The 13,177-nt window shown below is 34.7% G+C and overlaps 1 protein-coding gene across 2 annotated transcripts; it reads right to left on the bottom strand.

Annotated features, from left to right (window-relative positions):
• Positions 1–2,313: 2,313 nt before the first annotated feature.
• LOC144965475 (uncharacterized) lies at positions 2,314–13,058 on the bottom strand. Of its 2 annotated transcripts, XM_078900852.1 has the most exons (3): positions 12,925–13,058; positions 5,451–7,695; positions 2,314–2,376 (listed from the first exon to the last, which is right to left on the bottom strand). In XM_078900852.1, the coding sequence occupies exon 2, from the start codon at positions 7,676–7,678 to the stop codon at positions 5,453–5,455; it is 2,226 nt and encodes a 741-aa protein (XP_078756978.1). In that variant the 5' UTR covers positions 7,679–7,695; positions 12,925–13,058; the 3' UTR covers positions 2,314–2,376; positions 5,451–5,452. The 2 variants fall into 2 exon arrangements, with proteins under 2 accessions (XP_078756978.1, XP_078756977.1); XM_078900851.1 differs by lacking the exon at positions 2,314–2,376 and having other exon boundaries at positions 3,602–7,695.
• Positions 13,059–13,177: the final 119 nt, after the last annotated feature.

Genomic DNA, 13,177 nt, shown 5'->3' with positions numbered 1-13,177 from the left:
AAGAGTTTTTAGAGATTTTAAGGCACTTGCAATACTTTTAGGTTATTTCAGCGCCAATGAAAAGAAAATGATGAGGGAAAAGTTCTAGATCAGAAGTTAAATCCCTATAAAAAGGTAAGACATAGGAGATTGGTTTAAATAGGGAACAGAAGATTCCATAAGCAATCTATCAATGAGCCTATTTTGACAATACCTAAAAGTCCCATCCCGGTACAAGCAAAGGATTCCGCTTTGAAGGACACACTCAAATGTTTACAAAATATAGATTCAAAACTATAAAAGAAAATAGTACGTAATGATGAAATGTTTTACAAGGAAAAAATATATTCTCTCAAAAATAAAGAAGTTACTATACATCAAACTGCCAACTCCCAGCTAAGGATCCCTGCCAGGACCAGCAATGCAAATCCAATACAAAGAAGAGAGCAACGTGGAAATAGATAACAATGATAAAGGGGGATAGAAGACATAACAATAATGATCGCCCCGAGTATCTTGGGAGGTCAAAAAGCCCCCCCACCCCAAAAAAAAAAAAAAAATAAATAATAATTAAAAATAATAATAATAAAAACAAACCAGAAAAAAACATGTTCAGCAAAGACGAAATTAAATTTCTCAACAAATGGACTTTTTAACAAACACACGAAAATGGCACAATGATGTAAAAGGATAGAAGAAACAAAATTAAGAGCATGGCATAATAAAGGCTACACTCTTCATGAATCTATTTTTTAATCTATAGGAGCAAATACAAAATTCTGAATACACGAGCCCCCCCCCCCCCCCCCCCCCCCCCTCCCACACACACACACACATTTTTTTTTCTTTTTTATCTATTCACTCACCTGATACATATATTATATTAACTCAAACAGAAACAATTTCCAACAAGAAAAAAATATCACCTCCAAGAGTGAAAAATAAAACAAACCCAAAACAACCCAACATTTTCACATTTAACTGCTCCCCTTTTTGCAAACATCAAAGGGCCTGAGCAAAGACAAGACAATGGCGGAAAGTTAATGGAAAAGATCAACAAATTTCAGGGGATATAAGAGACAGAGTATTTGGATTCATGTGGTGAGCAAAACATTGTTATTTGCTAACCATTTGTTAAGGATTTCAATCGAGCTCCAAGTCACTGAAGCCTTTGTTGTATAGTTGTTACTACTATTCTAGTGATAAGGGCATGATATCATTACTGGTTAGAGTCAAATCGAAACATGTAAGTAAAAGACCACTTTGTGTTTATTTTTTTTTCAAAGGTTTCACTGCGCTTGCGACACATTTAGGTCATATCAGCACTAGTAAAAACGAAGAAAATAGGATCGTCAAAAATTTTAGAATTACAATTAAAACACCAAAGTAAAAGTAAGACAAGGGGGAATTAGTTCAAATAAGGAACTAATGTCGATTCCAAGAGCATACAGTACCATCAATGTACTTAGTTTGAGATCATCGGAATGTCTCATCCAGACACCAGCACTGGATCCAAATAAAAGGAATACACTCAAATGTATACAAGATATATCCAAAACAATAAATATAAATATCAGTACATACATAACAGAGAGATAATTAACTAGGAAAACAAATATCATCTCACAAAACTTACAATATACATTTGACTGTTTCCCTCTCAGCCAGGACAAAACTAAGTTATCCCATTCTAAGACAAAAACAGAAAGCAACTCAGAAAGCAGATTTAATTTAAAGCAAATGGATAGAAGACAGTGTGTGATCTCCTGCCCACCATGAGCGGTCAAAAGACCCCACCCAAGGCTACTTTATGTGTATAAGGGTTAATATTTACAATGTTTACCATAAGAAAAGGATTGCTGTAATTCTATGATTTTCAATTTGGTAATTTGAATTAGTATACTATAAGTTATAGTATAGAGTTGGATACTATAAGTATGGGTAAGATAAAGAAAATCATATTGTGTTTAATGAATGGATATAAAGCAAATCATTTTTAAAATTAATTCTGAGTGACACAATTAAATTTCTTAAACAAAAAGTTAATGGGTAATGGCAGATACAAACATTATAACAACGTCTAATGGCATGTTACAATTGAGAATGTTCATCATATTATTCAGTAAAGCTTCTTCCCTTTAAAAATATAATGACTGTTATCTTTAAATATATACATCTCCCATGTAAAAATATTTGCATAAGTAAAAATGCGTACACTAGCATGGCAGACCCCAGCATAACAGTTTTCGTGGTTGACGAGAATGAAAAAATAGCACCCAATACTCATAGATTAAACAAAAAAAGGATATCAGATATATACATTTCATTACCTACCCAAATCGGCATATCGCAAGAATCGTAGCACTCTGAATTTCAAATTTTCAATGTTGCTGTAGTCTGAAAAAACACATTATAAAAAGTTTGAAAAAAAAATTTGTTCTTCAAAAATTGATATATTAAAATGACCCTTATCTTCCGTTAAGTCCCAGGTTTGAGAGCTTTTGACAAGCTGGGGGACATTTTAATCGATAATTATTGGTAGTAGGACATGTATTCTGGCCAAAAATGTGTTAATGTGTTGTTTTTTTTCCTTTTTTTTTTTTTTTTTTTCAGAGTATGGCAATATGAGAATTGCTGTCTTAAGGATGTGCTTACATATATAACAAGAAAAAATATGAACTTGTCCTGTAGACAGCAGTTTTCTTTTAAAATCTTTGAGGACTTTTCTGTGAAAATAGTGATTTTAGTATCGAAGTGGCAATTCGGTCTCGAGTCACCAAGGATCCAATGTTTTAAGATTCACCACCAGTAAATACAGTAAAAGGGGTCTGTATTAAAATACAATGACAATGATTGATACTTGTATCTTAATATAAAATATCCCTTGGAGAGAGGGTTCTCACTCAAATTTCGAAAATAAAAAGCTCATGACTTATAAGTAAGACTGCTTACGTGAATAAAAAATAGGCTCATGAAACGATATTCCAAATATATAATATAATGCATAATTTATATATAATATCTATATTTTAAAATATTTAATATTTGATTAATGTGTATGTACAGCGACAGTGAGCAATTTGATTGGAACTATATAAATGCACATTATCATGAACCATGTATTATCATTATTATTATTATGTGGCAACCTAATAGTAATAGTAAAATGAGTTCAATATCGGATCAGTTGTTGGGGATTGCCATGTCAGCTATACATTAACTGCTAAATGAACAGCGTCCACTGTTTAAATGTTTAATGTTACTGTGGTGTAGTGTAAGTTGGTAAAATATCCATTTCTGAGTAAAATCAAAATTTTGTTAATAGTTCTCCTGAAGAATGTAGGTTTAGAAATCTGAATATAGAAGGAAAAACGTCCAAATTTGGCCAAATTATGGGACCCCCTTCCCCCCACCCAGAAAAAAAGTGTCTGAATACACCAATCAGATTAGTATGAGTGGCGAATATGCTTAGGCTAGTACCATATTATTGGGGGGAAGGGGGGGGGGGGGGGGGAAGGGGGGGACTGTGTTTTGTTTTTCTTTTGTTTTTAAAAGTGTTTACCGGGGCTTGCAACACATTTAGGTCATTTGAGCGCTAGTAATAAAGACAGAAAATGGAATAGTCAAATAAGTAGATTTATTAAAAGCACACGAGAATAAATAATAATAAGACAAAGGGGACCGGTTCAAATAGGGAACAGAGGCAGATTCCAAGGGCACACTATATTATCAATGCACACAAGCACAGGATCCAACCAAGAGGAATACACTCAAATGCTTACAAAACAAACCAAAAAAATATCTTACAGTACATCACAGAGATGATTTACAATGAAAAAATATCATCTCCCAAAACAATACATTTGACTGTTTCACTCTCAGCCAAGGACTCTGGCCAGGACAAACCAGGTAATCTCATTCCAAAATAAAAATAGAAAGTATCTCGGAAAACAGATAGAAGTCACATCAAGTGACCTCCTGTCCAGCATGGGATACCATGTTATTGAATATCAGACTGTCAATTATGATGTCATATATATGTGACAGTCAAACAACTAATTAAATCCCATATCACTGCATTTTTGTTGAAACATAAGATATAAAAAAAACAAACAACCCCCCCCCCCCAAAAAAAAAACAAAACAACAAAACAAACAAACAAAAAAAAAAAAAACAAAAAACAAAAAAAACAAAACAAAACAAAACATGCAGTCCTGATTCCATACATATAAATAATTCAAATTCATCATGAAACTATAAGAAGAGCATAAGCATAGATACAGAATTCCTATATTTTGTCAGATTTAGAAACATCAACCAATAAATTTTTAAGTTAAAGTAATTTTTAAAACAACACTATGTATCAAACCATGAAGTATCACTAAATGATAACAGTTGTCACAGTATTAATTCTATTTCTCTAAATATTTTGATCGATAGATGTTATTTCAGTTTTTAGTTTTCTTCATGAATACAGAGTTTTTAAAATTGATAAAAATGTAACATCATTTCCTGTCACATTTCATGCTTATATGACAATAAGTTTTCAAGCACTTTTGATCTATGCCTCAATTGCAAAAAGTCATAACCAAGAATTTTAAAACTAATTATGAAAAATCTACATTTATTTGAGTTTTTTTTAGTTTTAAGGGTTTTACAGCACTTTTACGTCTTTCAGCACCAGTAAATAGTAAGAAGATGGGATTATCAAAAAAAATATTCTGGATTTACAATTGAGAGCGTCTCAGAAAAACTATGACAAAGGGGACTGATTCAACAGGGAACCAAAATAGAATCCAAAGTAAACTATGAATGTGCTTCGTTGGAGATCACCTATAAGTCCAATTCAGGCATAAGAGCAGGATAATGTGGGAGAAACAAACTCAAATTCTTACAACGCATAATATATTCAAAACTAAATACTAAAAAAGTAGATAAAAGAGAAAATAGCCTCCAAAACTAATATTATACATTTGACTGTTTCCTTCTCAGCCATGAACTCTGGCCAGGGCCAGGACAAAACCAAGTAATCACATTCCAAAAGCAGTGCAGAAATCGACCTGAACAAGGAAATCGGTTATAGGAGGAGAGAGGAGAGGAAGAGTGAGCTCCCATAGATGGGAGACCCCATCCCAACATCTGCATTTCATATTCATTCAACAGTATTTACAAGAATCACGAGATCACAAGACATTTACATATATATCATATATAAAAGTAATTGATTAATGAAAGATATCCGTTAAGTTTGATCTGTGTGTATTTCTAAAATTATACACTTTAGCACCAAAGAAAGAAGGACCTTTATGAAATAAATATTGACAAAACCCAATATGACAGTTATATAATCAAAGCTTTAGATAAATGCAGTAATGGAAAAAACAAAACCTTGAAATTAGATTTGACTTTGTGTGACCTGGTACTATGAGGTATTACTGTGTACAGTATATAATATAGATTTTATTATTTACCATTAGCCAAATAAAAAGAATTCATATTCCCACATTTCATCAGAGTACTCATCATTAATTATTTTGGATAAGCCTGTCTCTTTTAGTCGAGATTCCAAGAATGTCACTGTTTTAAGGGCAGCATTAGCATCCACATCAGCCAGAAGATTTTGCTGCCGACCTTTAAGCAAGGATGAAAATAAGTGCAAAGGTGGGATTTTTTTGGCCAGATGGGGATTGTGAATAACAAAATTTGGCAGCCAAACGTTAGTGTAAGCAGACCTTAGAAAATGAACAGCATCTGACACCCTGTCCCCCAAATTCGACATTTTCCAAGCTGAACTTGAACTCTCCATTAGAAGAAAATTGACAACTGTACTTAAAACGTAGGAAGTGATCTCTCCTTTACTAAGCAGAGAACTCTTATTTTTGCTACAAAAAAGACTTTTGAGAACCATTAAGCATTCAACATGGCAGCTTTCTGTATTCGACCTAAGTAAACAATCCTCTTTGTTGCGTCTGATAGCCACTTCCAGCTTGGTTACTGATATATTCCACAACAAATTTGATAGCAAATGAGAATTGTTGCTCCGAGGAAACAATTTAGACAGAGCTCTATCTCCTTTTACTTTTTCATCCCAGTTTTTTCTGTGATCTGCTCGACTCGTTGGGACAGCATACAATTTTGGTAAAACTCCAAACTCTGGCGACTCAATGCAAACTGATGGCATGATTTTAACAGAAATGTTTAAAAGCTCCATCCCCATTCCATTGAAAAAACTAGTGTCTATAATAAGTTCTAGTTTTTTAGACGAATTCAAACTAAGTTTAAAAGGAAGCCTTTCCATTTTATATTTGTGGCTTGTATTCAACTTTCTCACTGCTTTCCTTACCATTCCATCCACTATATCTTCAATTTGATTAGCAAGAAGGTAAAAACCAAATTTGTCTTGAATCTGTGCTTTGTACAGACAGTTATTTGTTTTCAATATATTTTTGTTATCAACATTATTCACACCAAGAACTACATAACCAGGAGGAATATCACTGCAATAATTATTGTGTATTATATTCAAATCTGTTGACTGTTGGAATTCAAATATGAACATAACATCGAAATGATCAGGTTTTCCAATGACAGATCCATCAGCAGCACTTCCTATACTTTCAAATCTTATCAGTCTTAAAGGATCATTTGATTTGTCATTTTCAAATGAATGTTTCACTATTTGATCAAGGAGAAACAAAGAATAATTTACAATCATCACACCAACATTCCAATCAGCCAACTTAGATACACAGTTTTGGCGTAAAAAGTTCAGTAAAACATTCAGTTTCTCATATTTATCCTTTAAACGAGCATGATAAAAATTATTTTCAAGATTTTTAGGTGGCAACCAGTTCAATCTTTTACAAACAGTTTCAAAAAGCATCCAGTTTTGGAGATTTTTCTCATTTGAATAACTGTTTCGTATAATGGATGGAGTGATATCTTGGGGACAGCTCCATTTCCTGCGGATACGTGGAGATTGAAGAGTTGTGTCACTGAAGGTTGAAGAAGGGTGTTTTGCATTACGTTCATCAATAAATTGTTGAATTTCAAATCCTAGAAAAAGATCAATTTTTTTCAAAAAGGGTTGCAAAGTTGATTCAAATATTTGATCAATATTACTTTTTACAGAGTCATTGTTTGCTTCAAATGGAAAGCTTATTCTAACAGGTTCAATATCATTCTCACAAAAACTCTTAAACTTTGAAAGGCTCGACTCCATGACATCCTTTTTATCATCCTCTTTCTCATTCTCTTTGACAATAAATGCTTGGTTCTTTGCAGATCTGGACACTATTTTCCTTAAGATGCATTTTACTAAACATAACACAAACCAAATAAGGAAACTTGTAATTGTCAATAAAAGACACACATCAAAATAGGTTGAAAATTTTTTATCCAAAGTGACATCCAGCACTGATATGCAACCCAATTTTTCATTTCCTCCTTCATCTTGAACAGATGACGAAGATTTGTCGCCGTCTTCATGAAAAAAATAAAATAAACCTGCAAGAGACTTTAATGGATTCCAATCAGTTTCTTTTAAAATAGGCTCATCAATTCCAACACTAATCTTACTTTTAACCCAGTGAGATTCTAAGGAGGGACAAGTGGCTATTGAAAGGGCAAAACTCAAATTGTAAAAACGGTAGAAATCATGCAAAGATTCTTGAAGTTTTGTCAAGTTGATGGGGTCCATTGTCTTGGCATAAGAATCTGTGAGATAGAAAGAATAAATCGAATTATCTTTTAAAAAGTTTATAACTTTTGTTGAAATGCATTTTTTTTTCACTTTATCAGCCAATCGATTGCATTTCCACTTTTACTTTTTCACAAATTTATTTTTCTGGACCTCAGAGGGAGTCAGGGTCAGTTCTCATTGTACTAGGCACTTTCACCGATACGATTTTCACTGCCGTCGTTGACGCCGCTATCGCCTCGAGAAGCTGTGACCGGGTTTTTACGGTCCTGCGGAGGGGGCCTACGGATATCTACGTATTTTTGTGTTTTTTGATAAATGAACGGGGTCATATCCGGTATCATTGTTTTCTGGAGATCGCGCATTTTTCAACTGTCTTTGTTTCATCGAGATCCATTCATTGGTTCAGAAGATACAGCAGAGTGAAGAAAGGCAAGTTTTTACTGATTTACATTTTTTTTGTTGAAAATATAATGTTTTCAAACTTTATTGCAGTTAAAGCTTAACATTTAAATGTTTTGTATTCCAAATTTCATCTCATTTCATCCACCGGCAATGTGTTTTTTAGAACGGTAAAGAAAGGCGGTCTGATACCACCAGACCTGAAGTCGAGCGGAAATCTATCGATAATAGGTTTTTTCTTCTTTGTGTCTATTAAGCTACTTTCGTTTTAAAATTTATCGTAGTAGATGGGGATCTTGTTCATTTTAAATGAAACTTGGTCTCGTTTTTATTTATGATTATTATATTTTTCCACTACGTTAATTTAATTTGACTTCTATTGAAGTGAAAACAATGTGTTTTTAGAATTTTAATTTTAGTTTAGAATGGGTCTTCGTCTACTACTTTTGTCTTTTTTTTTCATCATCTCTTCCAACTTTCCAACATCATAATCGTCCATCATTATTATCACCATCTTCATATCATCACCACTTATTACTTTGTTATTAATAATTGTTAATGACAATATAATAGTTCTGGCTCTTGTCTCAATTATTTTTTGTGGTTGTATTTTCCCCCATCCCTCTCAGATTCAGCATTCCAATACAGCTTTTGAAAACTTCAACCTGACCAAGAAATCAAAATGGACCCTGTGTCTACCTTAATTGATGTATTAAAAACATTTCAGTATCTCCCTTCAGATCCTGATAATATTTGTCATGGACATATTATTTTCATTTCCTACTTGGAGAAAAAAAACTTTAAAGACTGCTTTGACATGATTTCAAGTTCTATCAATAGTGCTGGTAAACAATTGTCTAATGTTAAGTCAAGCAGAGTATATATAGATAACGTCATTAGAACCTTTAAGAAAAAGAGGAATTCAAATTTAAAAAGGAATTTTAAAAATGTTGTTGAATATTTGAATATTAAGACTGTTTTGCCTGTTATGCCAATAAACAATGAACCCCCACACATCAATACCTCACATACTGCATCATCACCTCTTCGCACCCATGATACTTCATCGCCTCGAAATACTCCATCACTCTTTGACGACCACACCTATTCCGTCACCAACACCACTCACACGCATATAACGTCTCCAAATACCTCCAGTACCCAACCTTTAACTCCAGGCTCCCCCGTTGTTAAAAGGACTCGTAATACTTGTGACAATTGTTCTGTTGTAAAAAAACGCATTGCTGGCTCTGCTATAGATGCACAAGATAAACTGAAAGTGATGCGATTGGAAAATAAGTTTTTGAAAAAGAAGTATGCCACAAAGCGTATAAACCAGGACAAACAAAGAAAATCCTCAAGGATTCTAGCTCTGAAAGCTGAAGTTAAGGCCCTAAGAAATGAGAACACAGCTCTCCAACAAAAAAATCTGAATCAGGATCATTCTATTCAGATTCTTAAAGACACCAACTTGGCCTTGACCAATGAGAACAAACAGTTAGTAAAAGAAAATAAAAAAATTACATCTGATCTGAATCAACTGTTTTCCTTGAACAGAGATTTAAAAACAGAGCTGAAGGATTGTCATATTCAAATTGACCATTATATCGCTCTATTAGAAGAGACTTCAGCGCCATCTTGCTCTATAATCCAAAATAAAACTGGCAACAGTTACTCCTGCTCCATAAGAAAGGTCATATACAAATGTCTATCGAATGAGGTACCAGCAGCTACCACTGGCACAGTTGTAAAATATGCAGTTCAATGTCTCACTGGTTCTTCCTTATTGTCAGTCCCAAACATATCGACAGCTACCAGAATGGCACGTGAGATGGGAGTAATTGCTGACATTCAGTCTGCTGAAACAATTCTGTCATCTGATGCAATGACCTTATCATGGGATGCCACAACGGTTGATGGACAACACATCAATGAAATACATATTTCAACAAAGTCATCAATACTCACCCTCAATGCAGCTCAATTGCCTGGTGGATGTGCAGAGGATTATGTACATCATATTTCAGACACTTTGGACAACATTGGGATGGCTTATGCTTCTTACAAAGGTATCCCACATATTGATGTGTGTGATGCCATAAAAGGAAAAATTTTATGTACTTTAACAGATCGGGCTGCTGCCAATCATGCTGCCGTGGTGCTGCTGGAGGAGAAATTGAACAAAAGCTTGTTGGATCTCAAGTGCAACCTCCACCCTTTGGATGGCCTGGCAAATGGCGCCCGTTCAGTTCTTAGAAAGCTGGACAGTAAGAGAAATCTTCATGGGAAAACCCTTGGAGGAACAAGCTGTGCTGTAAGTGTTATTCAGGGGATTTCCAAGATTCGATACAAGGAAAAGGGTGACCCTCTTGGTTTTAAAATTTTTCTTAAGTCGGAGGATTTAAAACCAGGAACGTTCTTGAGGTATGTTGGGAATCGTCTCCATGTTCTTTTTCATCTGGCTGGAACTATTTATCGTTATCGCCACCAATTGGTCACCTATCTGAGGACACAGTGCAGTGCAACAACTCTTGCAAATTGCCTCGCCACCGATCTGTCGAATCCAAAAATTCTCAATGACCTGCAACTTTTGGGGATGGTGGGTAAATCGATCACAGCACCATGGATGGCTCTTTGCTACACTTCGTCCTCTGTTAGGAACCATGCAGGAATAGCTCATTCTTTGATCAACATCATTCCTAAGATTCAGACACTCGCCCATGCCCCGGATCAACTGTACTCCGCAACCGAGGATGTGTTCGGTCGACATTTTATGGAAGAAGACACAGTTCTTCAGTCTTTAAAAATAGTTGATAGAGATGAGGCTGATTTGTATTTGTCTACAGAATGTATTCTTCAGGAGTTTGTGTCTATTCTGAAACGACAACTGAAAGAGTACATGCCTGAGGGTGCAAATTCTGCAGCTGTCATGGCTGGAAGAGTTGACACCGCCCCAGCACACAACATATGGGCAGAGAGAACCCTGGGCATTCTTGACAAACAGATGAGGCGAGCCCCAAATGCTGCTCTAGATTATATCGATGCCAAAGTCAAGGTGAAGACCAACGGAACACTTGATTGGCTAGACAGCAAGTCCATAGAAGAGCAATCAAAAATCATCCTGTTTGCAAGGTGCCAGGGCATAAAGAATAAGTCCAGCTTTAATCTACGCCAGTCTGCATTGCAAATGGAGCTGGTGAAACGGCAGAGGGTAAAGCAACAAAAGAAGGACAGAGTGCGAAGAGCCAAAATTGCAAATGATGTCACCGGTGCGCTTCAGGACTCATCTGGATTGTCAAATCCTATCTTCAGAAATGTAAAAGGGCCTCTTCTTGGATATTTGACTCAAATTTTCGATCAGCCGAAAGAGGTCATCGGATGCTATATTATTCACACCTGGAATGTTGAGGGAGAAGATATTCTTTACAATGGTCGAATTGTCAAATTGTCCAAGAAGAGGGATATTTTTACCATATCTTACTGGCGGGAGGAAGAGTCTGAGGACGAGTCTACAGAGTTCAGAGTAAAAGTTGTAGACATCATCACTGATATCGTGACAGAGGATCTTTACTTCCTTTGACTCTGATATTGTCTTCTTGAAGAATTGTTTCTGCCTTGCTGTGGATCCAGGTATGTTAATTTGCTGTCATTTTAATTTGGTTTACCTTTTGTTTCCTCAGTGACCCCGAACTTTAAAAAAATATCAGCCGATAATTTTGAAACAAAATATTTTTATAGACTTCGGTTACATGGTACAAAGGGAAATTAGCTATTACCTTTTCATATTTCTGGATAGAGCTTGAAAAGACCTTTAAAATGATATATCATTTGTCAATATCTGTTAAATAGGACAGTTTTTATAGTCCGATTTGTAAATCGGGTTTTCGCATACGGTACAGCGCCATTGCTCAATCACACGTAATGTTACATAATCATTACATAACAATGTTGCGTGATTAATTTCTTGCATTATTTCCTTTGGTCTAGTACCTCTATTGATTATATTAAGTGAAACATGTAATAATATGCTCTTTTTTTAACATAGTTGCTCTCTAAAAGGGAGAAACCCTAAATTCATCAATGTTTCGGTCACAATTTTCAAGAATATTTTCTTATATAGCTATATAAGGAGAAATTGTCGATATAAAAATCCATAACTTTTGAACCAATTGAGCTACAGTGTTGTATCATATATCATTTTGAATGGTTTTTCAAGCTCTATCCAAATAACATGGTTTTATTTCCTTTAGTCCCCTTTGAAAAATTCATGAAAGTGCCTAATTGTACATCATATCTTTTTGAATGCTATATTCTTTTTCGTGTGGTATTTTAAAAATGTCTTTTTATCTTTTAGATTTTAAATTGTAACAAAAATATTCAACATCCAAATAAATTGACACAAAAGTTGATGTATCTCCACTGAAGAAAACAAAATTAAAAAATAGAAACTTCAAATGTCCCTGAAATGAAGATGTGGTAATAATGGTGATGTGGATGATGATTATTGCGATTATGATAACTATGATGATGATGATGATGATGATCATGACAATCTGGTGGAGGTGGAGGTGGTGGTGGTAGAGGCTGTAATGCTGGAGATAATGATAATGTAGTGATTACTGTAGAAGTGATATTTACAATTAGTGTGAATTTAGAATCAAAATGGTGGTGGTAGCTTGTCTGAAGCCTGGGACTAACAAAAAGATGAAAATGAAAAGGCTTTGTTTGGAATTAAACAATACAAGTACAAACGATGGACGATTCAGATGCAAACCCTTCGTGAGCATAAACAAAGAAATGGTCTAAACAAACAGACAGAATGCAGTGATAATCGAATCAAATACATATGTTCTCAGTGTTGGATGGACTGAATGAAACGAAAGCCTGGTGTGCACAAAAGAGGCGTCTGGGGATAACGTATTTTCATAATCACAGTGAACGATTAAATTAAAGTAAAGCCAGACAAAAGATCCAAGGTGGAAATTCTGATTGAAAGAGATGCGAGACCGAGGAGCTTTATTATTATTATTGGTTCATTCGTTTTTCTTTTGTTTTTGTGTTTGTTTTGTTTACTGCTTTATCATTATCACAATTTTT

The sequence above is a fragment of the Berghia stephanieae genome, chromosome 2, assembly GCF_034508935.2.
Source record: "Berghia stephanieae isolate SIO BIC M18660-M18661 chromosome 2, UCSD_Bste_1.3, whole genome shotgun sequence".
In the NCBI taxonomy this organism is placed as follows: domain Eukaryota; kingdom Metazoa; phylum Mollusca; class Gastropoda; order Nudibranchia; family Aeolidiidae; genus Berghia; species Berghia stephanieae.
The sequence above is the reverse complement of the archived record's forward strand: the minus strand, read 5'-3'. Positions and strand labels throughout refer to the sequence as shown.

What these genes read in the sequence shown, in the direction of transcription:
- LOC144965475 (XM_078900852.1), bottom strand. Translation starts at nt 7,678, where the DNA reads ATGGACCCCATCAACTTGACAAAACTTCAAGAATCTTTGCATGATTTC.